At 50.0% G+C, this 27965-nt stretch overlaps 1 protein-coding gene across 1 annotated transcript; it reads left to right on the plus strand.

Moving 5' to 3' along the window:
- Window positions 1–122: 122 nt before the first annotated feature.
- Window positions 123–27929, plus strand: COL9A2 (collagen type IX alpha 2 chain). The gene is made up of 32 exons (XM_072609929.1): window positions 123–310; window positions 2987–3061; window positions 4865–4900; window positions 5001–5063; window positions 8553–8606; window positions 8839–8874; window positions 9097–9120; window positions 11972–12025; window positions 12702–12755; window positions 13468–13515; window positions 13890–13946; window positions 14095–14148; window positions 14470–14523; window positions 15020–15073; window positions 16412–16465; window positions 16776–16829; window positions 18031–18084; window positions 18420–18473; window positions 18675–18728; window positions 20415–20459; window positions 20650–20703; window positions 21434–21487; window positions 21950–22003; window positions 22234–22305; window positions 22571–22606; window positions 23294–23338; window positions 23517–23549; window positions 24235–24381; window positions 24914–24968; window positions 25323–25511; window positions 26430–26507; window positions 26955–27929. Exons 1-32 carry the CDS (start codon window positions 239–241, stop codon window positions 27152–27154), a joined length of 2067 nt encoding a protein of 688 aa, XP_072466030.1. The 5' UTR covers window positions 123–238; the 3' UTR covers window positions 27155–27929.
- Window positions 27930–27965: the final 36 nt, after the last annotated feature.

Below are 27965 nucleotides of genomic sequence, written 5' to 3' on the forward strand. Positions count from 1 at the left end.
AACAAGGACCCCCTCTTCCCAGTCCTCTCAAGTGACACTGACCCCACCTCAGCCAATCCCCTCCTGCTCCAAGTTCACAGAGCCCAGCCCCGCCTTCTGGGCTGGCTCAGGGCAGTGAGAGAGGCAGACCCGAGGAGTGAGCCTCTTTCCCCGGCCCCATTCGAGCACCAGAGCCTTCGCCTAGTTAGGAACGGGCATCAGGGTACCGGAACACTTTGGGGAACCCGAAGCCCCAGCCATGGCTGAGATGGTTTGGAGTCTCCGACTGTTTGTCCTCTTCCAGGTGCTCAGCCTCTCCCTGGCCCAGATTGTAAGTGTCCCCCCAGCTTTGGGGTCCTTTGAAGGGGGAGGGATCCTCAGCCCTCCCTTTAGTCCCCACTGCAATCCAGGGGAGCTCTGTTCTCATGCAGATCTTGTAGTTCAGTCCTCAGACTTGGGGAGCGCAGGTTGGACATCAGAAGGAAGGGTCCCCCCTGAAAATTTCCCAACATGGAATTCTCAGGGCCCTCCCAATTCCTCACTGGGGCACCTGAGGACTTGCTTTAGAGCTGGACTGAAAATATGGTATTCTTTTCCATAGGATGGGATCGAATCTTGTGGATATGAGGGGCTTCTTTCTGCCTGCAGGGGAGGGGGTTTCCCTTATCCTCTTTCTTATGAGCTCTCTACCCCAAAAAACTCTGCTAGGTAATGTTGGGGCTACTATGGGGTAAGAAGGGTACAGGGCATGTGGAGAACCCACAAATGTTTGTGGACCATCCTCTACACACAAGGTTGTAGAAGCAAATTAACTCCCTGTAGTTCATGGTTGGGGATTGGGGGTGAAGGTGGAGATATCCCACACGGTTTAAGCCCGATTCTGGGTGGGTGGAGGCTTGTCCAGGAAAGGAGTCCCAGATCTGGGGCCCCCAGAGGCAGGCGTCTAGAAAGTGGAGAAAAGATGTCTGGGCAGAGCTGGGACAGTACAATAGCCCCCATTCATGGATCTCTCCGGAACCCTCCCTTCCTCTCTGTGAGTCTGGAGTCTCAGGTTTAGAAGCCACAGTTAATTTAAGTCTCTGGATTTTTGGATGTCTAGAATGTAGGGAACTTACCAAGTAGAAGTGCCACTCAATTTCTCCATCAGAAAAATGGGTCTAATGTTACCTATACTCACCTCACAGAGCAGTTGTGAGGAAAGCGCTTTGAAAAATTTTAAGTCGGGGGAGGGGGGGAGGCTCCTTTTTTGGTGACCAGGAGCTGTGATTTCATCAGTGAAATGAATTCCCAGTGTGGAAACTCCTTTCACCAATGAAGATCCATGACTCACTGTCTTAGAGAGCTGCCTGAGCAAAAAGTTAGGTTGAATAGCTTGCCCAGGGTCAATGGGCCAGTATGTCTCAGAGACAGGATTTGAACCAGGTCTTGATTCCAAGTCTGGCTTTCTGGTCACTCTACTATCTGACCTCTCAGGAAGGAATTTTAGAACAGAGACATTAGAAAGGGAAGGGAACATAGAAACCATTCAGCTCAACAGCCTCATTTTATCGATGGCGACATTGAAACCCAGAGAGGGAAAGAGACTTGCTTAACATCACACAGAGAGTCAGTGGCATGTCCTGGATTTGTCCAAGCTCAGGTCTTCTGACTCCATATCCAGGCTGGGATGTTTTTACATTGCCTCCTGCAATCAAGGGGATGGTTCTTTCTGGTCTGAAAGAAACTACCCAGCTATTTTTCAGGCTGTAGAAGCCAAAAGATTTCAGTGCCCAGGCTGAGGAGAGTATGTTGGGAGTGTGGAAAGGTGGGGTACTCTGGAGTCATGAAATCAGTCATGGGCAATAGAGTCTTTCATCTGCTCTGGCCTTTTGGGCCCTAGTGTATGTGAGGATGTGGCAGTTCTGGGGTGGGGGTGGGGGGGAAGACACATGGGACTAGGGGGCAAAGTCCTCCTTGTGTGGGAGATTTGGTGGAGGCAGGGGGAGTTGAAGTTGCCACAGCCATAAATGATGACCCTGGAGCTTCAGGTAAAATTGGGGAGAGGGATCGGGGGAGTAAGAACAGAAAATAAAAATGTCCAGTCCTATCTGGGACCTATCTGAGGTGGACATTCTAGGTTTCCCCAGACTTCCCTCAACCTAATGAAGACAAAAGATAACTGGATTTGGAACTGGGTTCAACTCTACTTTTTGCTAGCAAGACATTTACTTCTTCAAGCCTCAATTTCGCCTTCTGTAAAATCAGAAGATTGAATTAGATGGCTCCTCCAGCCCCTTCCAGATCAGACAGTCTGTGATTCTATGATCTGCCTGCCCCTTCTGGGAGGCAATGAGGTTCAAAGGACTGAAGGTTAGAAATTGGGACATGTGAATCTTCCTCCTTCTGGCTTTGGGACCCTGAACAATCACCTGGGTCTCAGAATCCTCCTTTGTATGGACCATAGAGGGGCAGAGAGCTGGAAAGTTCTCAAGAGACCATGAAGTTGAACCCTTTCATTTGAATGGTGGTCTTTCAGGTCACTTACCAGACTGGTATTGGATGACTATACTCCATCCTAACCTAACCTGTTTCATCTCAAACTGTACCCTCTCTTCTATCTCTTACTGTAATCTATCATAGGCTATTTTAGTCTTTGCCATGCTTTTCCACCTCACTCTATGACCCATTCATCTTAACCTTTTCAGTGGCACCCTGCTTTTATACAAGACTATGGAAGGCACCCAGGAGCACAGGCTCAAATATCCCGAGAGGTAGAAGTGACCTGGGAGACTCTCACTATAATGTACCTGACAAGAGGTTGTCCAGCCCCTGCTGCAAGAGCCCCCGAGCCCCTGGGAAGGGGTCCTTGCAGACTGCCCAGGTCCCCTCCAGGCTCTCCCAGGACTGGGGTCTTCTGGGGCATATTCAGTGGGAGCTGGTACCTTGACTGGGCCTGAGGCTCCTGCCCACTCTTCCTCTGCCTTTCCCAGCCTCTTGCTGACTAGTTTTCATGCGTGCTTGTTTCCAGAGAGGCCCGCCAGGAGAACCGGGGCCCCCTGGTCCCCCGGGCCCGCCAGGAGTGCCAGGCTCAGATGGCCTTGACGTGAGTCGGAAGCCTGGGATGGGGCAGGAGCTGGAGGGGGAGGGGGATAGCAAGGGGGCGGAGTAGGTGAACAAAGAAGCACTTTGTCTGGGGGGGCCCTGGGGATTGGGGGGCGCCCACCAGAAGAGGGCGCCAGTCTGGACCACAACCCTCTTCGATTTTATCAAAGCTCCAGTGTCCAGCAAAGGTGGGGCAGCAGGGGAATGGCATAAGCGTCCTTCCCCACCCCACCTTTCCCATAAAACCCCTTCTAAGGATGCCACGTACCGGCCCCCTTCCCTGGCCTCCACAGGAGGACCATTTATTCAATAAGATATCATGGGGCTGGAGGATCAGTTCTAGGGCTAGCAGGGAGCAACCCACTCCTCTCTGGGTTAGAGACAGAGCTGTCTTGCTTCTGTGGTCCCCAGCTGGCTGAGAATGAAATGGCTGGGGTCCCAGACATTCCCCATCATCCCTCCCACTGTGGCTGCTGCTGGTGGGGATGGTTAGGGGGGTTATTTATAGAGCTAGATTCAGGACACAAGCCCATTCAGTAGCTGGCTCCCTCCAGGAGGCTGGGAATGAGGCAGAGACTTTGTGGCTTCTGGGATCTAGGAAGGTCTGAGAGAGAAGAAGGAGCCTGGAACCAGAGACTGCTTCTAATTCTGACTTGGGCTTGTGTGACCTCAGGAAAGCCCCTCCATCTCTCCAAGTCTCCATTTTCTCCCCTTTGAAATGGAACTAACAATTATTGTATGAGCTTATTCCCCGCTTTTTCTGAGGAAGGAGCTTATAAACCTCTAAGCAAAGTGAGAATTGTTATTATTGTGCTGAGAGAGATCAGAAAACATTTGCCCCTCCTGGGGTCTTTTCTGCTTACACCTCCTGTCAGCCAGTACCCCTTTTTCTCCTCCACCACAGTCCTAGACCCCCAGAATGTAAAGAGCAGCCCCTGCTCTCCGGGAACTCCTGACCTGAAAGATGAAACAGTTTCCCTGGATTCTGTCACAGATTTTAACTGAATATATTTCTCCTTTCCCCGGGACATAGCTCAGTATAAACAACCAGTAGAATTGCAGGTGTATTCATCCTTTGTTGGCGGAGAAGACCACCAGTAGAATATAAAGTCCTTGCGAGTAAAGACTGGTTTGGATTTTTTTTCTCTCTTGTTCATGTGTCCCCAGTGCCTAGTACAGTGTGACATGTAGTAGTCACTTAATGTTTACTGGATTATCCAAAAGAGAAGTCTCTTGATTCCTTACTGAACTCAACGCCATACTGTTGGAACTCAGTTTCCCCCCAAAGCCCCAAGTTCCTCTACCACCCTTGAGATCTACCAGCCTACTTTTGTAACACAGATCTCACACCTACATTTCCAAATCCATCATCTTCTCACACAGAACAGCGCAGATACTAACACAGCTAAAACCCAATTTTATTTTGATTACTCTGGCTCCACCCAGGCTGATTCTGTGATGGGTGGGATGGGTCATTTTTTGTTGTTGTTAATAACAGATATTGCACGTTGGAATGACAGACCTATTTCATAGAATCATAAATTGAGTTGCAAGACACCTCAAATGTTTGTCTGGTCTAACTCCTCAGTTTATATACATCAGGAAACTGAGACCCAGAGAGTGACTTACTAAACGTCACCAGATAATGAGGACCAGACCAAAATGTGAATCCAGGTCCTCTGATACCATGATTCTTCCTTAGCTCTGTGAGGCATCTTGGGCTCCCTCAGAGTCAGCTTTACAAACACATCATGTTACCCCCCAGATTTCTGCTGAGGGAATGCCATCTGTTTTTGTCTTATAGGGTGACAAGGGACCCCCTGGAAAACCTGGATTTCCGGTGAGTGCATCCTCCCCCAACACCTTTGGCCTTGGAGGTTCCGTATGTTTGCTTCCCATCATATCCTGACTCCATTGTTTTCTCCTTGTCTATTCATCAGGGACTAAAAGGTGACCCAGGGAAACCGGGCCCAAATGGACCAGATGGAAAACCAGGGATTGATGTGAGTACCGGCCAGAAAAGCTTCAGTGGTTGGAGCAGGGGCTGGACAGCCAGATAAGGGATTAGGAGCAGACCTAATGCCCCTTTGTGTGTTCTCTGCAAGGGGGCAAACCCAGAGTGTGAGCCTTAACTCCTATGCAGTTATGTCTCATTTATCTGTGATAATGAAGGGAATCAGTGGTGCAGATAATCCAAATAATATCTTCTCCTGAGTTTTAGGGTTGGCAATCCCTAGTGGACAATAGTTCAACAGTAGCTGAGTTGGTAGTACAATGTGGTGCCAGTACAAGATGGCAGCTGGTACAACATGGTGGCCCCAAATGTTCCAATGACCTTAGGCTGCATTAGGAGAACTGTAGAGATCAGGACCAGGAAATGATAGCTCTGGGGTCCTCTGCCTGAGTCAGATCATTTCTGGAATACTGTGTCTCATTCTGACTCCACATTTCAGAAGGGATGTTGTCAAGCAGGAGCAACCTCAGAAAACACAACCAGGATGGTGTAAGGTCTGTAGACCATACCATGCAAGAATGGGTTGAAAGAGCTAGGGATGTTTAGCCTGGGGAAGAGACCATTGAGGATATGGGGGGAGGGGAAGCCATCCATAGGAATCATCTTCAAGCCTTTACAAAGATGTTCCCCTTGTACTGATTGAGGAGAATTTGAGCTATGGGTAGAAGCTGTAGAGAGGAAAATTTAATATCATTATCAGGAAAAATGTTCTGACCATTTGAACCATCCAAAAGTAACCCGGGAAGGAAGGGACCGCTCCAGCACAGGTAGAGGCTGGATGACTGACCATTTATCAGGAATGTTCCGGTGGGTACAGTTCAGTGAGGAAAACACTAAGGTCCCTTGCAGGTCTGAGAAGCTGTGACGATGACAGAGTCTACAATTGGAGGGAGAGGTGATGATGGAGAGAGCACTGCCTTCAGAATTCTGTCTAATATGATGGGTGCTGGCAGCTCTCCCAGCACATGCTGATTAACCGTGAGGAAGGCCTCTGGGAGACCATTCTGGGGCAGGGAGGTGGGCCGTGGGAGGAAGCAATTTAGAGATTAAAAATATCCCACAGGCAATTGCCATGCAGGTAGGTGAAGACTTTTATCATTTTTGATGCATACACTGGTATGTGTCTCAGTTTATTAATAAAAATAATAGTTCCTTACATTTCTGAACAGTGCTTGGCAGCTTAAAAACATTTTCAAACCCATTTTTTCCAAATCATAAGAATTCTGAGCTGCAAGAATTCTTAGAACACAGAATGTCAGAACTGAGAAGGGCCTTAGAACACAGGATGTCAGGGCTGGGAGGGCCCTAGGAACACAAAATGTCAGAGCTGAGAGAGGCTTTAGAACACAGGATGTCAGAGCTGGGAGGGAACTTAAAACAGAGGATTTAGAACTGGTCTCAGGCTCTTCCACTTTTTTTAATTCTGCCTCCCTAACAACCTCCAAAGTGATGACTTTGAGGTTTGGAGATTGTGAATCCTGCACCCACCCCCCTTACCCTATCCCATCCACTCAGGATGTTTCTAGTAAAGGGGGAAAAACCAGGTAAGGGAGGAGAGGACAGTGAAGAGGCCCTGGGCTAGGGTCAGGAGACCCCAGCATTGAACCTGATAATGTGATAATGAAGGCAGTTGGACTAGATCCTCCACAAACTCTGAGGTCTTAACCAACCTTCTATGCTCTGTCTTTATGAGTTTATGACATAGAAACTGGATTCAAAGTTTAGTTTACATTAAAAAGAAAAGCAAGCTGTCCATAAGAGATCTTCAGTCTTATAAATAATCCTCTTTTTCTGTTATACTACGTCTATGGAAATTTCTATTTTATTTGGTGTTCTAAGTTCAGAATTTATTTTAAAGAACACCACCACCACCAACAGCAACAAAAAGAAATTAGACCCAGGAGTCCTAGGTTCCAGTCCTGTCATTTACCAGGTGCAGTACCTTGGGCAAATCATTCCTCCCTGAATTCAGTTTTCACATCTGTGAAATGGGGAGAATAAAACTTATCCTGCCTGTCTCACAGGGCCTTTTATGAGGATTAAAGGAAATCACCAATGTGACTGGGCTGTGACTGGACAGCATGTTGGACTTACTATTAACCCAATGATACTGGTCCTTTTGCCCTGACATTGCCTGGGATCCTGGGCTGGAGTCTCTAGGGGGCAGAGGGGGCAAGACTCTGGGGGACCAGCAGGTTGGTTTTCAGTGGGGTTGGATGGAAGGTTTGGGCCCTGGATGAGAGTGGATGTGGGCACAGCTAGCTATACTATAGAGTCCAGGAGGCTATGGAGAGGAGCTCTGGACTGGAGACACCAGTCTTTCAGGCCACGTAGAGTCATGCTTGGCACATCCTTGGAATGCAAAGGGTGATGTTACCACTGCCTTCTTGGGAGACTTTTCATTTGGGGAAGGAGACAGAAGAGGAGTTACACCTCCCATACAAAATTATTTTGTTAGGCCCAGAGAGGTTCGGAGACTTATCCAAAGTCACGCAGGTGGTAAGTGACAGAAACAGAACTTGAACCCAGGTCCTGGGACTCCAAAGCCCATGCTTTTTGCATTATACCAAGCTAATTAAGAGAGGATAGTCCAAAGCAATGACACCTAGGTGGCTCAGTGGATAGAACACCTGAGCTGGAGTCAGGAAGACCTGAGTTCAAATCCAGCCTCAGATACTTACCAGTTGTGTGACCCTGGGAAAGTCACTTAACCCTGTTTGCCTAAATTCGCTGGAGAAGGAAATGGCAAGCCACTCCATGGAGTCATGAAGAGCCCGGCATGACAGAGCGACAAACCCAAAGCAATAGCTAAGCTAAAATAAGAAATAATCTCAAACAGAGGATAATCCAGCAATAAGCAAAATCAGAACTGAAAAACACCAAATTGCAGAGGGCAAAAAGTGACTAATCCAAAGCATTGTGGTCTGTTAAACAATGGCATTGCTTAAGGAAATAGCAGGATGACTCCTCATCTGTCCCAGGTGGCTCAGACCCAAGGCTAAGAGTTGGCCTAAATTAGAAATACATTTCCTCTAGAGAGGAGAGGGTGCTATACCTGAGGTCCATTCAGGGATCATTTATTAAATGTCTCCTATGCACCAGGCGCTCTGCTAAGCTAAATTCAGGAAGCCTCAGTTCACGTCCCTCCCGTGACACTAATTGATTATGCCACCTCAAAGAAGGCAAATCTGAGCCTCAGTTTCCTCATCTGTAAAATGGGAATTGATATCCACCCTCCCTCACAGAGTTGTTGTGAAGCTTGAATGAAATGAAGCATGTGTGTGTGGTGTGTGTGTGTGTGTGAATATAAGATGTATGTATCTCTATCTAATCTTCCCAGTGTATCTTAAAAATGTCAGATCCCCTCTTACTTCCTTTCCTTCCTTATAAAAAAGGGTTGCTGTGTAGAAATCCCAGGGTGGGGTGTGGGTCTCAGTGGGGGCCTTGTTGAACTGACCCTTTTGTCTTCTTCCTCCAGGGTTTAACAGGAGCTAAGGGAGAGCCAGGCCCCCAGGGGCCCCCTGGAGTCAAGGTGAGCTGGGGCTATCTACCCTGCAGTCCTTGGTTCTCATTTTGCTAGGTTAATCAATGTCTACCTGCCCAGGATTGGGTGGGGGGTTGTGGAGATGGGGAGAGGTCTTGATATTTGGGGTCAAGAGAGGTGGAGTTTGGGTAGGCCTGGGGGTGCAAGATGGCTTCCTGTTCTGAAGACACACACAGTTAGCTCCTTTTATCACTAATATTCTATCTCTCTGGGTTTTTAGGGCCAACCAGGCCTACCCGGCCCTCCAGGTCTACCAGTGAGTATTTTGGCTGGCTGGGTTCCATCCCCCTCACCCTACTTTTTCAGGGCCTCTGGTGGGGGGAGGTGAGAGCACTTGAGGAGGAGAAGATTGTAAAGGAGGGGATGCTGGAGAAAGGGGCTCTGAAGGGAGGCAGCTCTGGGAGATGGGGGGTGAGGCGGGCAGGGCACTAGGGAGGGTGGGGAAGCAGGTTCCCAGTCTCTCTCTTCTCTCTCACAGGGCCCAGGCTTTGCAGGACCTCAGGTGAGTCCTTAGAGGAAGGGATGGAAGCGGGAGGAGGAGGAAAGGGGAGAGAGAAAGGAATCCCAGGCCAGACCAGAAGCCATTTGCCCTCTCCCAGCCCAGCCCTGCATAGTTATCTGAAGGTCTCCCAGGCCACCATCTCTCTCCCTGTCCCCCAATCTTAATTCCTGCTAAAGCAGGCTGCAATGAATCCCCAACCATTTATGAAGTACCACAATGTGCCAGGTACTAAGGCAAGATCCACAGATAAAAGGGCAAAAGTAAAACAGTCTGCCTTCAAGGAGCTTACGTGGGAGAGCCAAGTTGTATACATACAAGCATATTCAGAATATATACAGAATGAATATGGAGTAATTTTAGGCAGGGAGGCCTTAGCAGCTTTTTTTTGGTGGGGGAAGGAGAATCAGGAAGACCTTTTGACAAAGGTGGTGCTTAAGCTGAGCTTGAAGGAAACCAGGTATCCCAAGTGGCAGACTTGAGGAGGGAATGAGGCATAGGGCATAGCGCACAGTCTATGCAAAGACTTGGAGTCAGGAGATGGACTATCCTCTTGTGTGCAGAACAGCAAGCGGAATAGTATGGCTGGATTGCAGAGTGTGAGGAGGAGAGAGGAGGAAAATGTAAGACTGGAAAGCTGAGAAGGGACCAGATCATCAAAAACTTGGAGAGTCCACTTTGATTATTGAGTTATCTCAGTCATGTCTGACTCTCTGTGACCCCATTTGGGGTTTTCTTTGCCCAGAGTCACACAGCTAGGAAGTATCTGAGGCTGGATTGGAGCTCAGGTCTTCTTGACCCCAGGCCTGACACTCAATCCTTTGGGAGTTGAGTAGAGGATGGGTTGTAGTGGGGAGGGATGAGGTCAGAGGCTGTTCATCAGTCTAGGTGAGGAGTATTGAGGGTCTGACCTAGCATAGCGGCTGTGAGAGTGGAAAGGACAGGGCATGATATTGTGAAGTTAGACATAAAGGTCAGTAACTATTTGGTTGGGGGGGAGGGTGAGTGAGAATGAGGAGTAATACTGAGGTGGAGACCCCCTCAGTGACTAGAAGGATGATGGTACCCTCAATAATATATTAGAAAGAAGTTGAGAAGACAAGTTTTGGGTGGAGGAGAGATGATGAGCCCTGTTTTGGACATGTTGAACATGAGATGCCTATGGGATACCCAGTGTGAAAGGTCAAGCTGGCAGGGAAGAGACCAAGGATGAATACTTAGATCTGGGAGATAATCTTAATGGAGATAGTCATTGAACCCATGAGAGCAGAAGTCACCCAGAGAAATAGTATAGAGAGAATAAGAAGGCCAGGAAAGAGCTCTGGGGTATAGCCACATCCATTGAGCCGCCATGAATGATGAATCCACAAAGGAGACTGAGGAGTGGCGGGATAGACAGCAGGAGAATCAGGAGAGAGTGGTACCAATACTGAAAACCCAGAGGGGAAACAATAGTCACTTGGACAAGTGGGTGGTCAGTGTCAATGCCCCAGAGCAGTCAAGAAGAATGAGGATTTAAGAAGAGGACATTAGCCATTAAGAGACTGCTGATAACTTTGCAGAGAACACTTTCAGTTTAGGACTGTGGAAGGATAAGCAGAATGGGGGAGGAGAGGAGAAAGGAAATCACTGAGTGTAGATGGCTTTACTGTCTGGTGGAGAAAGGAAGGAGAGAGATACTGTCAGAACAGGGGTGGAGGGGGCAACCTGCATTAGAATCTAGTGTGGCTCTAGAGGGTGGGGAGGGTTATGGAGTGGGGGCAGGGTGGGGATTGGAAGGGGATGAGCCCTTTACTAGGGGCTTCTGTGACAGCAGGAATTCCCCTCCCTGTTAAGGGAAATAGGATCAATCTGGAACATTTTGCTTCCATGTAGACTGATAGCTCTCTACCCACACACCACTTCTGATTTGTCCTGCTGACATCACTAGACTCCTAGCAGGGAAAGCCTTCAAACGTTTCATTGATCAGATATTGACTGAGCTCTCCCTGGGCTTCACATGGTGCTGGGAGACATCCAGAGAGAAAACACAGCTCCCGCCTCCAAGGAGGGAACTTAACCCACCTGCCCTTCCTTGGCTCGTTCGAACAACACACCTTGACTCAGACCCGGAGGTGATGCTGTCCAGGCCCAGCTCAGACTGGGGGGTGGGGGGAGGCCGAGTGCAGCAAGGAGTTAAGCTGGGGTCAAGATGGGTGAGTGTGAGCTAACTTTACTCAGTCTTCTGTCCAAATCAAAAGGAGCAGTGCTGTAGATAACACAAAAGCACATTTCTATTTGGTTTGGACAACCACAAGAGGACTTTGGGGTACAGTCAATTCACATGTTCAGATGATTCCCAACATCTTCTCCTATGGGGCACTGGGAGGTGCATTGGGTAGAGAGCTGGGCCTGGAGGCAGGATGAACTGAATTAAAATTCTACTTCAAGTACTTACTAGCTGTGTGACCCTGGACAAGTCACTTAACCTTTGTCACCTCACTTTCCTTACCTGTAAAATGGGGATAATAACAGCATCTGCCTCATAGAGTTGTTGTGAGAATCAAATGAGATAATATTTACAAAGCTTTTAGCACACAGTAGGTGCTTAATAAATGCTTATTTCCTTTCTTCCATGAGCCTGGGGATGACAGGATTGGTCATAGAAAGTCTCATGGGGAGGGAGGTCAGAAAAGACATAGGCTTTTAGAATAGAATGTGATTCCAGCTCTGCCACTGACCTGCTGGGGCTCAGTTTCCTGCTCTATAAAATGGGAGGATTAGAATAATGTCCAAGGCCTCATAGAGCTCTGACATTCTAAACTCTAAAATAATGGGGCCACCTCTATGATCCTTCTTCCTCTGCTCCCTCAAGGGACCTCCAGGACCAGTCGGACTCCCAGGAGAGATCGGTATCCCTGGCCCCAAGGTGAGGCTCTGAGCTGCCCTGGGGGCCTTACACCTCCTCCTAGTACAGAGGAGGGAGAACAGCCTTAGATCAGTTGAAGGAATCGAGAATATTAAGCGTGGAGAAGAGAAGGCTGTAATATGTGAAGGGTCACCACTCAAAGGAGGGAGTGGGGCATGTTTGGTTTGGCCCCAGAGGGTAGACCCAGGGGGTAGTGGGGGGAGGCTAGATGTCAAGCAAACCCCCGACTATGTTATCCCCAAGTGGAGTGGGCTGCCTCAGGAAGTGGGGAGTCTCCCCTCCATTAGCTGGGCAATTGCTTGGAGATGCTAGAAATGGCAGGTTTGTTCAGGCAGAGCCTGGACTTGGCCAGAGTCTCCGCACTCTGAGATTCCTTGTGATTCTGCTGCAGCCCATGCTCCTTCTGGGGCAGGAGGCATTATTGTAGCCAGTTTCCTGTCTCAGATCCATGAAGTGCAATGACCATGGTCCTTTGGAATAGGGCAGAGTCCTCAGCCTCTGTGGTGGGTCTCCCAGGACCAGCTGGGAAGTCCTTCCTTGAGTTAGACTGGAGTTTCTCTTCCTGCAGTTCCTGCTCTTCCCCATCTGCTGTCACATCTGTGCCCCTGCTCCAAAGGTTGATGTTGGGGCTCCCAGGGTGGCCTCTATTTCACTTAGCATTGACATCTCTTTTCAGGGGGACCCTGGACCTGAGGGACCATCAGGACCTCCTGGGCCCCCAGGAAAACCCGTGAGTATCCTTCCTCTGCTTCCTTGGTGAGGTGGTGGTGGAGGACAGAGAAACATGGCCCTGGAACACTGATTCTGGGGCAGCAGTCAGCCCTGACTATATATTCTCATGTCCCATTGTGAGGGGAAGCTAGGTTGGCCCCCTTCTCTGGTTATCTTGTCCTAGAGCCAGGTTAGTGATCATTTTAGATGTATCACCATCTTGGATGTGAAATGAGGGTTTCCAGGAGAGGTGGAGGTTCCCAGTACCAGGTTTGGGGACTACAGAGGCTCAGGTTTGGCTCCTTGGAACTTCAGTATGGTAAATGGGGTTCACTCATCAGCCCCTTGTCCCAAGGCTGAGTCATTAGCCAGGAACATGGTGAGAAAGCCCACCCACCAAGTGGGAGGTGGGGGCTGAGGAGGGTTCAGGATAAGACTGGGGAGGCCTCAATCCCAGAAAACTAGGGGTGGAGGGATCCTCTCCCACAGTTGCATTTCCTGGAAGCAGGAAATAGGTAACTTTAGAGTATTAACCCTTCATAGTGTGATCTGAGCTCTCTGCCATGGTATTTGGTCTGGGCTCCCACAGTCTCTGCTCAAAGCCCCTCATGGAGGACTAGCCATCTCTACGAGACAAGGGGTACAGGGGGACCCAGTCTGCCTCAAAACCTAGGAAGCTCTGTTCCTGATGATATAGCCTTCCCAGACTTCACCTCAGATTCCCCTTTCAGGGCCGTCCCGGGACCATCCAGGGCCTTGAAGGCAGTGCTGATTTCCTGGTAAGTGCTGGATCCAGCTACCCAGGTCATTTAAGGACCCTCTATGGAATGGGTCTGTATTAGGACAGTGGGCAGGGGGAAAGGGGCTGCATGGAGGTCAGGGAACCAGTTACCTTTGGCCATAGGAGGTACTGTGTGCCTGTGCTAAGGGGGTGGGGGCTGTGGCTGTGTCCAGGGAAAGGAGGGTAGGGACAGGCTAGCCCTGGGCCAAGAGTACTCCAAAAGAGGGGATAAAAGTGAGGGGCCTTGGAAGAGGAGAACCATATTCCATACTTATAAGCTGCCCCTACCCCCACCCTCATCCCGACCAAATGCAAAGCTGGGATTTGAATCTGGCCTTGGATAACCATCTTCACCCCGCGTTTACATTTCAGTGTCCAACCAACTGCCCAGCTGGTGTGAAGGGGCCACAGGGGCTGCAAGGGGTGAAGGTGAGTCCTGAAGGGGCTAAGCTGGGTTTGGGGACATGGGGCTTGGGGGTTGGAGGAGATGGAAATTCAGTCCTGTTTGGGGCCTGGGGACTGGGGGATAGGGTCCTGTATTAGAGAATGCAGCTCAAACTTCCTTCTCTTCTTTTAGGGACATCCAGGCCGTCGGGGACCCCTGGGGGAGCCAGGCAGACAAGGGAAACCGGTAAGTTTGACAGAGTGCCTCTAGCCCTTGGGTTCCCCCTGTCCCTTGTCCCTTGTCAGGGTTTGGGGAAGAGTTTGTGCCAAGGGAACTGATGGAGAGAGTAAGGGGATAAGGACAGAGATGGCGGCCACAGGCTGGGAGGAAGAGGCCAGAGAGGGGAGGGGAGAGTAGACTGAGGGGGATGAATGTAGAAGGCTCTTCTCCGTCTCTCCCCTGACTCCTGAGCTCCCTGAGAGTGGTCTCTGAGACCTGTGTCTCTTCTTTTCCTGGACTGATGGACTGATGGACATCAGACCCTGACATTTACATTCTATCCTCTAGGGTCCCAAAGGAGACATGGGTGCCTCTGGTGAGCAGGGAATTCCTGGTCCCCCGGTAATGTATTCCTTCTGTTTATCTCTTCCTTTTGCTGAGGGGCACTGGTGGGACCCTCCTGGCTGTTCCCATGCCTAGAGACCATAGAGTCAGTGCCTGCCTGGGAGGAAAGGGGCCTGGCTTCTCTCCCTGGATTGAATGCTCGTGTATTGGCTGCATGACCTTGGGCAACTCAAAAGTTCTTAGCTTCAGCTTCTCCTTCTATAAAATAGGAGTTGAACTGGATTATTCCCATGGTCCTTCCATCACTAACCCTTACTATCCCATGATTCTGGAGGATAACCCTTGGGAATTTTCACTAGGCTCTCAGTTCAGCACATCCGTGCCCACCTGGTTGGGAAGGGGCATATGCCCAGGGCAGGAACCAGTGACTTTCTTCTGGGGAATGAAACCAGGGAGATGGTATGAGATAGTGAAGGGCAGTTTGGGGGAAGCAAATGCTACCCTCAGAAGGGGTTATGCTGAGACCAACCTTTGTGTCCTTTTGTCTCAATAGGGTCCCCAGGGCATCAGGGGCTACCCAGGCATGGCTGGACCCAAAGGAGAGACGGTGAGTCTTCAAAGAGCCCCAGACCATCTTTTGCTTTTTTTTGTTTTTTTGTATTCCCAGGACTTAGCACAGAGTAGGCACTTAATATTTATTTAATTAAATTGAGATGGTAATTATCCAGTGAGACCACAGGCCCTTAGCCTCAAGTCTGGTCTGGTCCAGTTCAGCCTGGAGGTTCCATGAGACTAATACAGAAAATGCCAGAGCATCAGCATCGTCAATAATGATAACGGTGATAACGTCACAGAAAATAATCTGGTTCTGGTTTTTTTTTGGTCTGGATCCACCGGGGACTTCTTTGGTGTTAAGAGCTCCTGATGAGGAAACACACTGCACCATGGCTGCTAATCAGCTGTTCTGCAGCTCACAGTCTTAGGGAACATGCTGATGAGAAGAACCAGAGAGAGGATTACAATATTATATCAAATATGGTTATTATGGGGCAGCTAGGTGGCTCAGTGGATAGAGTGCCAGGCCTGGAGTCAGGAAAACCTGAGTTCAAATCTGGCCTCAGACACTTACTGGCTGTGTGACTCTGGGCAAGTCACTTCACCCTGTTTGCTCATTTTCCTCATCTGTAAAATGGAGAAGGAAACGGCAAAACACTCTATCTCTTCTAAGAAAACCCCAAATGGGGTCATGAAGGGTTGTACATGACTGAAAATGACCGAACAAGTAGTTATTATAAGAATCAACAAGCATTTGTTAAATTCTTAACTATGTATTTGGCACAAAAAAGTATTAAGTTGCCCCTCTGGCAACTTCCTACCAGAAGTGGGGAACCTGTGGCTTCAAGGTCACATGTGGCCCTCTAGGTCCTCAGATGCAGCCCTTTGACTGAATCCAAACTTGCTAGGCCTCCCTAAATCAGACAGGTTGGGACCTGCGCATCTACACTGGTGGGAAGCCTGGGAGTCCCCCACCTGATGAAACTAGGGGGTGATGGTCTATAGTACCAACAATGACAGTGACCATGTCCATTAAAACCCTAATGCCAGTAATGTTAGCAGTGGTGGTAATATCATCAATAATAAAGAAACTATTCATACTCACCATCATACTGACCATATAGTTGATCATGGAGATAATGCTGGGGTTGAAGTCAGAAGAACCAAGTTCAAATCCCAGCTCAGTCACTCATTTGAACTTGGGACATTCACTTAATATGCCTAGGTAGGACTTGATCTTTTTGTCTGTAAAATGAGGGACCAATTGGACTGAATTACACCTGGTCCCTTCCAGCTCTAAATTTATGGTTCTATGTTTGTGACAGCGATGGTAATGATGGTGTTTATAATAACGCTGATGATGGTAGTGATACTTTCCCTCCCTTCTCAGGGTCCCCAAGGCTACAAGGGGATGCTTGGATCCATTGGTGCTGCTGGGAAGCCTGTAAGTCATCCCCACTCCCACCCCTCAGCCTCTTGGCCTTTGCCCTCTTGTCCTTGGGGATGTGCATTCTGAGATTCCCCACGCTCACTCCTGTGCTTGGCTTGGAAAGGCTTTGTTCAGGGTGTCCCCATTTCAGAGGCCTGGTCCAGGCACTTAGACCTTCCATACTGAGGGGTTGGGGATATGGGGACCCAGCTCAGGGAACTGAGGTGGGTGTACTGCCAGCACTGCCCATTCAGAGCCTCTTCTCTGAAGGCCGAATCCCCAGGGCACCTCTCCTGAAAATCTGTTTGCTCTTCTCTGGTTTCAGGGTGAGGAGGGACCCCGGGGGCCACCAGGCCGAGCTGGGGAGAAGGGAGATGTGGTAAGTTAATGGTATTGCACGTGTCCCTTGCTCTGGTGGGAGCCCAAACTGGGAGGGCTGAAATCCTGAAGGTGGGGAGGAGGGAGGAGGTCTGGGCCAGTCTGGATTCTCCTCCATCCCCATCCCGGAAGTATGTGTGTGTGTGTTCATATGTTGTATGGTGAGGAAAAAGATGGGAATGACTCACTGTACATGCTTGGCTGTCTATGTGCACATGTTACATGTGGACACCTGAGTTCAATGTGGATGATGGAGTATGCACATGCATTCTATGTGAAAAAAGCCACTGACGCTAGACCCTGACAACCTGAGTGCGAATTCTGCCCCTGTCAAGTCTTAAGCAAGTCACTTTAATGAATCCCAGTTTCCTCCTCTATAAAATGATGGGGTGACCTCTGAGGTTTCTTCCAGCTGTAGATCTTGGATCCCACATGCTGGTATGCTATGTATAGAATGCTATATATAAGTGGGTTCTGTGTGGGTGATTACACATACATACATGCACATGGACACGTTCTATATGGATCACTGAATACAAGTGGATTCTATGTGGGTGGTTACACACAGTACATAAACATATGCACATACCTCTACATATATATGTGTGTGTTCTGTATGCATCACTGCCTGACCCTTGGGCAGCACCATCAGTAGTACCAAGGACGGCCTGAGCTGGGCTAAGGAAGAACCAGGCTCAGGCTGGAATGGACCTTGAGAGGTCAAAAGGGCTATTCCCCTGTGGTAGCTCTCCTTTTCTGAGTTTCTCCATGCTCAGACCAGATGACTCCAGTGCCAACCTCCTGCCAGGGGCTCCTCGTGCCCCACTCCTTTCCCCAGATGCCATCAAACCATATCAGAGCTAACAGGATTACAGACTTTAAAGGTTCCAAGGCTGAGGAGAGGTAGATGGGGGGTTGGGGCCAAGGGGAGAGGATGTCACAGACATGGTTCAAGCAGATCTGAAGCCTGACTTTCTTCTACTTCCCACAGTCACAGCCTAATTCCTGGGGTGGACCTGGCTCCCTCAGGCCATCCATCCTCTTGATTTGTCTGGGATCATGCCCAAGCTGTGTTGTGGGGGATATACACATGGTTGTCAGTGGCCCCAGACCTCCATCTTTGGACATGGAGTCTCCAGGGTGTGTGTTGGGGGAAAGAGAAGGGATGGTGTAATTTATACTTTCCTGCTTGGTTTTTGTAGGGTGGTCAAGGTGTTCAAGGTCCCCAGGGAAATGGAGGACCCAAGGGTGAGAACGTAAGTACTTCAGTTGGGGGAGGTCCTGGCTTCTTGGAACCTGTGCTTAATTCTGGGCAGGGAGTGGGGGGCAAGAACAAGATCCTAGTGAATCCTAACTCAGATCTGGGGGAACTTGGCTCAGGCTCAGCCAAATGGAGAAGGTAATCAGATGACCTGCATTCAGTCCAAGTTTGCCCCTGTTTCTCTGTGGGACTTTGGGGCAAGTTCCTTCACACTTTCTCTTGGTCTCCCCATCTGTAAAATGAGGGGGCTGGACTAACAGGTCTCTTCTGGCCCTGAAGCTCTAAGACATGCATCTTTGTAGGCTGTGATTTCTATTCCTTCCTCTGCAGGGCCTCCCTGGTATTGATGGCAAGGATGGGACTCCCGGAATTCCTGGAGTGAAGGTAAAGGAGGGGTGGCACATGATCTGGAGAGGGAGGGTCTCTGGCCTGGGCCAGCCCCTTGGCTAGGTGCAGCAAGATCTTTGTGAGACTGATGTGAGGGGGCCCAGGGCCAGTCACACCAAACAGTCCTCCCCTCCCTGGAGGGTCCCTAGGCCTGGGCCCACAGACAGAAGAGTAATATCTGGCTATTCCATTCCACAGGGGAGTGCTGGACAGCCTGGGCGGCCTGGAAACCCAGGCCACCAAGGATTGGCGGTGAGTATCAGTGCCAGGGCCTCATTCTAGCTTGAGCCTCAAGGCTCACTTACTCTCTGGGCTTAAGTTTTTCCTCTGGAAAATGGGGGTGGTATGGTCAAGATCATCTCTTGCCCCTAAGGTACCTCCAGGTTCTGTCGTTCTAAGTTCTAGAGTCCTTCCCAGCCTTGACGTTCTCTGTTCAAAGGCCCCTCCCCACTCTGACACTCCCACTCGGGCATTCCAGGCTCCAAAAATCTTTCTAGCCCTAAATCACATGACCCAGACATCCTCATAGAATCACAGATAATATCAGAAGCATGGTGGGAAGCTGTGGATAGAGCAATGAATTTGGGTCAGAGGATATGGGTTCAAATCCAGGTCCCACTATTTGTGTGGGTTCAGGCAGTCAACTTCTCTGTCTTCAGTTTCCTCTTCAGTAAAATGAGGAAATGTGACTAGCTGACCTCTGCCATCCTTCTGCAGCTCTAGAGACCTTAGAGGGTATTTAGTCCAATGCATATCTCAGCGAGGATCCCCTGACCGTTCTAATGAATGAAATTAGAAGCAACAGGTGGAAGTCATAGATAAACATATTTTGGTTCAGTATAAGGAAACAAATCCCAGCCATTAGAGCTGTCCCTAAGTCAAATGAGTTGCCTTGGGAAATGGCAAGTTCCATCTCTGGAAGTCTTTGAACAGGGGCAAGACAACCATTAGTTTGGGTCTAGTCAGTCAGTCAACCAGGATTTATTCTGAACCAGCTTGCCAGACACTGGGGCTAAGCTCAATGCTCCTATGAATTCTGGCACACCTCACCCAGGGTGACTCCTCCTGACCTTTTCAGTCCCCTCTCCCCCTTCTCCCCCAGATCAGGTGGTTGATGACCATAGTTGTTTTGTGGGAGTGAGATGGACCATGGAAGCCTCTCCTTCTCCAGTGGGCATGGTCATGAGCTACTAGATTTAGGTTCATTCCCAGTCATTATGGGGCTTCTGGATGGTGACCAAATCCCACTCTCAGGAGTCCTTCTTTGGCTAGCTAGGGATGGTCTCTCTGTTATTTCCTAGGTGAATCTCTTACCCTATCTGGGTTTCTCCACCCTGGCATTTGCATTTTGCATGGGCACAATGAGAAAACTGGATGAATTCAGAGATTCTTAACCTGGGAACCATGGAGTTTGTGGATAGATTTCAGAGGGTTAGTGAACTTGGATGGGGGAAAATTACATCTTTATTTCAGTATATCAGTTTCCTTTTGCAGTCTTACATATTTTATTTTGTGCATTTAAAACTATTATTCTGAGAAGGGGCCCATAGGTTTCACTACACTACAGGTTCATGATGCAAAACAGGTTAAGAACCCCTGGACTAGTGGAGATCCACTATTTACAGCCCTGGTAGCGTAGTGGCTAGTGTGCTGGACTTAGAGTTAGAAAGACCTGAGTTCAAAGCCTAACTTGGACACTTACTATTGCTTAAGCTCTCTGAGACTCAGTTTCTGCATCTGTAAAATGAGGCAGTTGCTCTTGATGCCTCTCCAGTCCCTTAATAGCCTTCAGTCTGTGATCCTATGATTCTGGTCTGTCTCCCCGGCTTCTCTCCTCTTTCTGATGGCTGCCCCAAAGTTGTGTCTGGGCCTCTGGGGATGGCCTGGAGGCTCCCAAGATTCTGTCAGGAGGATCTTCATGCTCTTTTCTCTCTACAGGGTTTGCCAGGTCAGCCAGGGACCAAAGGGGAGCCAGGAGACAAGGTGAGGGGATTTCCCACTGGGGACATTCTGGGCCTGGAAGGGAAAGCCTGGCTTGTCCCACTTATAAGCAGGGCTCTGGAGGTGTGGAGACACCCCAGGCTTCTCTGAGCGGATGCTGTGGGATTAATGGAGAGGTGGGGTTGTGCAGTGCAGTCTGGAGCTGAGCTGCCCCTGCTCGGTTTTTCCATAGGGTGATCCTGGCCAAAGGGGCTTCCCAGGATTGTCTGGCCCACCCGGGAAGCCGGTGAGTACAGCTGCCCATGTAATTGTCTCCAGCAAAAGCAGATAAGACACCTGAACAGAAGAGATCACACCCCCCAGCCTCTGCCTGTCCTTAACATGCAATGAGCTAGTGAATAAAAGGTGGGCTGTGCCAGGGCCAGGGACTTAGAAGACTTGCGTTAAAGTCTCAGCTCCACCACATGTGGTCTCTGGGACCTCGATCAGATAAATCCTTCACCTTCTAATTTCTTCTTCTGTAAAAACATGATTGGATTTGACGATTTCTGGGTTCCTTTCTAACATTTTGTACTAAAACATATGTGCCAACATATAAACCAGTAGAGGATTAATAAGTAGATGACCAAGATGGGGAGTGTTAATATCCTGGCTAAGCACAACTAGGGAGGGAGATCAGCCCTGAGAGCTCTGAGTCCAGATAGGAGCCAGTCAGGGCACACTAATCCAGGAAGGCTTTCTAGAGGAGATGGACAGAATGATGAACTTAGAGACAGGAAGACCTGAGTTTGAATCTTACCTCACCTACTTACTAGTTGTGGATCCCTGGGCATGTCACTTAATCTGCATGTACCTCACTTTCCTCATCTGCAAAATAAGGGACTTGGACCACATAGCTTGTAAGGTCCCTTCCAGCTCCAACAGGATTCTGTCATCAGGCAGAGGTGGGTATCCCAGGCATGTGGGCAGGGCTGCAGCCCTGGTGGTACTAACTGCACCCCACCTCTGTCCCCCAGGGTGAACCTGGGCCTCGAGGAGAAATTGGCCCTCAGGGCATCCCAGGGCTGAAGGTAAGAGGGCAGTGGTTAAATTCCCCTTGGGAGGGTGCTTTCTCTCTCTACACTTTCTTGGAGTGAGGCTCCCTAGCAGAGTGCTGGGAGGGGCCTTGGAGGATCTGGGTTCAAGTTCAGGCCCATCTCCTTAGTAGTCACATGGCTAAAGTACTTAACCTCTCTGGGTTTATTTTCTCACTCATAAAACTGGGATAATATCATGTGTGCTGCTTATCACCCACGGTTGTGTAGAGGAGCAGGTGATGTACTATACATAAAGGGTTCAGTAAGCTTCAATGCCCAATAGAAAAGAGAACGGCCATTATCGGCTACAAGAATAAAGATGAGCCGAGCATGGGCAGGCTCCCTGTGCCCAGCCACGCTGAGCCACATCTGCTTCTGGGGCTGGGGAAGGGCAGGTGGGGGTGGTGCTGGGTTTCTCTGGCTTCCTTAATCACCCTTTCTGTTCCACTGTCTCAGGGTGATCAAGGAGAGAGAGGGCCCGTGGGGCAGCCAGGCCTACAAGGGAGAGTGGTAAGTGTGTGTGAATCCTGCCTGGGCCAAAGGATGGAGAAGGGAAGGCTGGCATCCAGTCATGGGCAGTAGCCCAGGGTGGAGAGAGGAGGAGGGAGGGGAGCTCACCTGGCCTTTGGGGTGTCTTCCAGACTTCATTTCCATTCTCACCCCAGGCCTTCTTACCATGGGCCTCTCCAGGGTCTCTAGGCCTGCAACTCCCCCATTCCCGTCATTGTTTCTTTCTTCAGGGTGCCAAGGGGGAACAGGGGCCTCCAGGGATCCCAGGGCCCCAAGGCCTGCCAGGCATCAAAGGAAATAAGGTAACCAATGGTCCAAGTACATGGGGACACAATTGGGAAGCCAGAGGTCAGGAATGCAGAGATGGGGCACAGAGTGGAAGGGCAGGGATGGAATCAGGATCCAGGTCAGGAGACAGGGAACAGAAGGGGGGCCCTGAACTTCTCAGGAGACTCTAGAAGCCCCCCAGATGATGTGTGCTGGAGAAAGCACCAAGCAGGGGAAGCTGGGGTGATTCATAGGGCCCAGAGATCCAGGCTCACCCTCCCCACTTTCCTTTGCCAACAGGGCTTCCCGGGGAAGATCGGCTCCAGAGGCAGCGGTGTGAGTATCTGCTGAGGACAGGAGAGGCGGGGGTAGCAGGACTGGGCCAGGCTGGGCCTTTTCTCAGGGACTCCCTGGTCAACATCAGGCACTAACAGCCCAGCTCTACTCTTACGAACTGTGAGAGCTGCCCCTCTTGCACCCTGGCTGTCCCGGGTGCCTGGGATACCCAGTCTGCCACCATGACAGCTGAGAAGTAGCATGGTACAAAGGGAAAATCCCTCCCTGACCTGAGAGTTTCATATTGTACTTCTCATTTGTTCATTATTTGACTTTGAACCATTTACTTATGGAGATACTTGCACTGTCTACTTCATATGGCTCATGAAGAAAATGTTTTGTGAATTATAAAGAGGAGGAGAGATTGGAGCTAGCTGAATAGCCCCTAGCGTGGGACCCAGAGGGCCCTGATGCCTCTAGAAGGGTGGTTTTCTCCCAGTTCCTTTCACTGCAATATTTCCAGCTGCCACCAGGAGAAGCATGCAGCCCCAAGGCAGGCCCCTGCTTCACCCTCACTTTCAGATAGGGCAATCCCAAGGCTGGTGACAGTGAGGGAGAGAGGGACTCCCCAGAGAATGATGCCATTAGCAGAGGCAGTAGTAGGGCTGAGCTTGGCTCCAATTCCCACTATGCCCCTCTCCTCCTGTCCTGTCCTGCCTGCCACCTGATTGGGTCTTTCCTCTACAGGGTGATCCAGGTGTGGAAGGACTCCCTGGTGAGAAAGGAGAGAAGGTGAGCAGGCTGGAGCATGTGGCCCGTCCCAGAGACATCCCCACGAGCAGGCAAAGACCTCGGTCTCCAATGTCAAAAGTGGTGCCAGGAGTGTGATGGGGTGGGGACTGGGGAAGTGGCCCCACAAAGGGGACCCTACAGATCCCACTGAAAAGTGCCTTTTTTTGTTTCCCTCTAGGGAGAGTCCGGAGAACCAGGCCCTAAGGGACAGGTGGGGGCAATCAGACCATCCCTCCCTCCCTCTCTGTCTCTTCCCTTTCCGTCTCTTCCCTTTCCTTGTGCCCTCCTCTCATTTCTTTCCTCTTCCGCTCAATAGCCTTTGGCTGGATAGAAGGCTATGCTGGAACCAGCTCAAAATGGCTTATTGGAGCCAGTGCTGTTCAGTGTGAACAGTGCTGCATCAGAAATGGGCAAACACTACAAATCTGGACTTGATTCGTTTGGCTGATTATCTAGACTTAAGAAAATAATAGAGCAAATTAAACTTAAAAGTGTGTGATGTGTATCTGCCCTCCACACCCCCAGGGAGCTGGTTGTTAAATATTTACAAGCACCTTTCTGCTTCATGTTCTTCTTCTGCCTCTCTCCCCCTACCATTACAGAATTTAGAGCTAGAAGGGGCATTGGAGAACATCAGATAAGAAAACTAAGGTTTAGAGAGGTAAGTGACCTGCCCAAGGTCACAGAGAGTAAGGATGACCTTGAGCAATTGCTTCACTTCTAGGCCTCAGTTTCTTTAGCTTTCTCATCCTCTCCATTTCCCTCTTTTTGTCTCTTCTCTCTCCCTCATTTCCCCCAAGTCTTAGGGATGGGAATGAGAGGTCCAGGGATACACTGATGCTTACTCTGATTACACGGTCCCCTCCGTGGTCCATACCCTCTTCTCCCCATCACAGCAAGGCATCCGTGGGGAGACAGGCTTTCCAGGTCCCACAGGGGATGCAGGAGCCCCTGGAGTACAGGGTTACCCAGGACCTCCAGGGCCTCGGGGGATCACTGGAGAAAGGGGCATCCCGGGTCTTCCTGGAAGACAAGGCGTGGCGGTGAGTTTCCCCCTCATCTTTGGGCTGGGAAGGAGAAGAGAAACAGAGGCCAAAGCCAATATTCCTTCTCTAAGACCTCACTTAGAGAGTGTTAGAGGAGACCAGGCAGAGCTTGTCTCTGAGGTGTTTAGAGATCACTGGAGAGACTCAGTTAGATCCTGCAAGCCCATCTTGGGGGAGATACTGCATCCCAGTTGATCTCCACTTTCGCAGTGTCTATAACACACCCAGAATGGGTTTGAGCTACAGCATGAGGAATTGAAGTCAGTTGGTCAACAGACATTTATTAAATGTGCCCCTCACTGTGCTAAGCACTGGTGATACAAATATGAAAAAAAAGTCCCTGCTATCAAGAAACTTAGAGTCTGATGGATCAAGTGGGGCTGGACCAGTAAGCGGGAGGTACAGGTTGTTCCTGTGACCTCCAGGAGGCCAGGCTGTAAGGGCTGCCAGGACTCCTGAAGCTGGGTATGGGGAGGATGCCCAGAACCAGGGGGCAGCTCATTCCCATGTATTTGTTCTTGGTTTCCAGGGCCGGGATGCCAGTGACCAACACATAGTAGATGTGGTACTAAAGATGTTGCAAGGTGAGTGAGAGGGAAAGGGAGTGGAACATGCATGTATCAGGCACTCATTGTGTGCCTAGCAGGGTGCTAGCAATTTTACCAATATTGAATTTGATCCTGGGGTGACTGAGCGGGATCTTGAGACCCTTAAGACAAACAGGCATCCCTATCATCTTCCCCCATGAGAGTCTACAGGACCCCTTCCAGAAGGATTTGTATGGGTGCCTCTGGGCACAGGCCTTGTTTGGCAGTCTCTGCCCCTCTCTTGGCCTCAGTTTTTTTCTCTGTCTAATCCATGAGTTTCTGGGGGTATCACCCATACCAAGATAGGTCAGGCACCAACTTCCCCACCCTCCTCTTCTCCTTGCTTTCCAGAACAACTGGCTGAGGTGGCAGTGAGTGCCAAGCGAGAGGCCCTGGGTGGTATAGGGGGAATGGGTCCCCCAGGCCCCCCAGGCCCTCCTGGGTACCCAGGCAAGCAAGGTCTACATGGACACCCAGGCCCCCGAGGCATCCCTGGCATCATTGGAGCTGTGGGACAGATTGGCAACACAGGACCCAAGGGTAAGTAAAGAAACGGGCCCTGCAAAGAGACTGGAAGCTGGGGCTGGTTTCCAAGGGACACAGGTAGGGGCAGATGTGTTGGAAAGGGCCCTGGACTTGGAGCTAGTCAGTCAACAACCCACTTTGTGGCAGGCACTGTGCTAACTGAGGGAACTAGAGGATCTGGATTGTTCCAGTCTTGGTTTTACCACATGACCTTTTGGGGCCTCAGTTTCCTCATCTGTAAAATAAGGATAATAGTCCTTACTCTCCCTCTCTCAAAGTTTATTGTGGAGAAAGCATTCTGTAAACCTTAGAACCTAAAGAAACGTGGTCAAGTAGTCTTTTCTGATTTCCCCAGGTGTTAATGCCTACCCACCCAAATCCCAGCGTATTCATTTGTATATATTCTATATTTACTATCTGTAAGCATGCTGCAGTATAAGCTGAGGGCGGGAATTGTCTCATTTCTGCATCTGTATTACTACATATAGCACAGCACAGTCTTATACACACACGCATACTCAGTACATAGTAGGGGCTTAGTAAATACTAAAAAGAACAGTGACAATAAGACAGTGAAGATTATTCCTAACAGTACAGAATATATAATAATAGTACAGTATAGCAAAGTGCTCTAGGGCCATTTTGGCCTGAATACCATCACACAAAGGGAATAACAACGACCACCAACAGTAAGTAGTAAAAGTGGGAGTGGTGAGCTGGGTGGGCCTGGATGGAGGTGCTCTGGCCCCCTCTTTCCCTTCCCTTGCCTCCCACAGCTGCCTGCTCTTTCTCTATCCTCCCAGACTCATTTGGGGCTTCTTGCTTGGGAGAAACGTCATCTGATCAGGAAACAGGGCCCTGGTCTGGGCCTTGTTCCTTCCTAGTTTTTCCCTGTTGCCCCTGAGCTCAGACAGCCTCCTCTCCTCTCGGCAGGGAAACGTGGAGAGAAAGGAGAACGGGGTGATGAGGGTCGGGGGCATCCTGGACAGCCGGGGCCTCCAGGAATCCCAGGTGAGTGCCAAGTGCTCCCTCTCATTCCTTTCCTTTCCCCCATCTCTGATCAAAGGACTGGGAACAAGATGCCAGGCTTCCCTCTCTGCCTTAGAGTGGGATCAAGTGGGAAGAGATGGGACCAATGGAGACACAGCAGCTGCGGAGGAGGTCTAAGGGGCAGGGGAGGTAGTTTTTTTTTTTTCCTTTCATGACCACCTCTGTCTCAGCCCAGGAGTAAGGAGCCTCTTAGAAAATTTCAGGAGACTCCTACTGAATCCTGGAGAAATTTCTAGCCAAGCAGTTTACCTGGGAAGGGTCCTGTTCTTGTGTGGTGTCCACAGCCTGTTTTCCCCCTCTGAGCAATGGGATCTCCTAAAAGTGGTTGGAAATCTGGGGACAAAGGATAGAAGATTGAATTGGGGTTTGATGGGGTCCTAGCTCTTCTCCTTCCTTCCCCAAAATTAGGACTTCCTGGACGGCCAGGCCAGGCCATCAACGGCAAAGATGGAGACCGTGGATCACCAGGTGCCCCAGGAGAGGCAGGTCGACCAGGCCTGCCAGGTCCTGTGGGGCTCCCAGGCTACTGTGATCCTGCTGCTTGCCTTGGGGCATCAGCCTATGCTTCTGCCCGCCTCACAGAACCAGGGTCCATCAAGGGGCCCTGAGTCAGGCCAGAGCAACAGGGGGTGGGCCCTGCTTCCCTTACCCAGTGGTCATCCCACCCCCTCTGATGGATACCCAGCCCCCTGGCCCAGAGGACACTGATTAAAGCTGAGGACCCAGGGGTTCAGTGGGCTGGTAGTCTACATCAAACATCTTGGGAAATTCCAAAAGAAGGAGCCACGAGGGGGAAGAAGAATCAGGTAGACCCCAGGACCAAAAGATTTGAAGGCCTATTTCTTACCTTGGATCTCAGACATTTCCCCCCTGATAAACATCCAGATAAATATCTCCTTCACCCACTCTTGTTCTCCTCTCAACTCTCCATCCTCTGGATACATCAGATGGAGGGAGGGAGGTTCCTAGTCTTGGTCCCTTTTACAGGACAGACGAGTCACCCTGCTCTTCCTCACCGACATTCTGGGATACAAATGTCCACTCAAGCAAGCAGTTCAGGCTTCTCCCTCCTCAGCTCTGTGTGAATATTTAAATATACCCCCTCCTTCCCCATCCAGAGCTGGGAATCCCCGGGCCAGAGCTGTCCAGATCCATGGCTCCCTTTCCCAGACAGGGATGAGACAGGAGAGGGCTAGGGCTCTTGGGTCAAGGGCAGGGGCAGGGCCTGTAATCAGGGGGTGGGGAGAAGGATGGTGCCATGGCTGAGGAGAGAGTCCCTGAGCCATTGGAAAACTGAAGGGAATGCAGTCATCTCTGGACACTTACTTGTGCATCTGTAATACTGTACAATAAACTCCCCACCCTGCCCACCGAGCTGGAGCCCAACTGATGTCTCCGATCTGTTCAGCAGTAATGGGT

Source organism: Notamacropus eugenii, chromosome 5 (assembly GCF_028372415.1).
Source record: "Notamacropus eugenii isolate mMacEug1 chromosome 5, mMacEug1.pri_v2, whole genome shotgun sequence".
In the NCBI taxonomy this organism is placed as follows: Eukaryota; Metazoa; Chordata; class Mammalia; order Diprotodontia; family Macropodidae; genus Notamacropus; species Notamacropus eugenii.

What these genes read in the sequence shown, in the direction of transcription:
- COL9A2 (XM_072609929.1), top strand. Translation starts at nt 239, where the DNA reads ATGGCTGAGATGGTTTGGAGTCTCCGACTGTTTGTCCTCTTCCAGGTG. An exon ending in TCGGTATCCCTGGCCCCAAG is followed by an intron (nt 12,026 to 12,701) that starts GTGAGGCTCTGA and finishes ATCTCTTTTCAG; the next exon opens with GGGGACCCTGGACCTGAGGG. An exon ending in CAGGCCACCAAGGATTGGCG is followed by an intron (nt 18,729 to 20,414) that starts GTGAGTATCAGT and finishes TTCTCTCTACAG; the next exon opens with GGTTTGCCAGGTCAGCCAGG.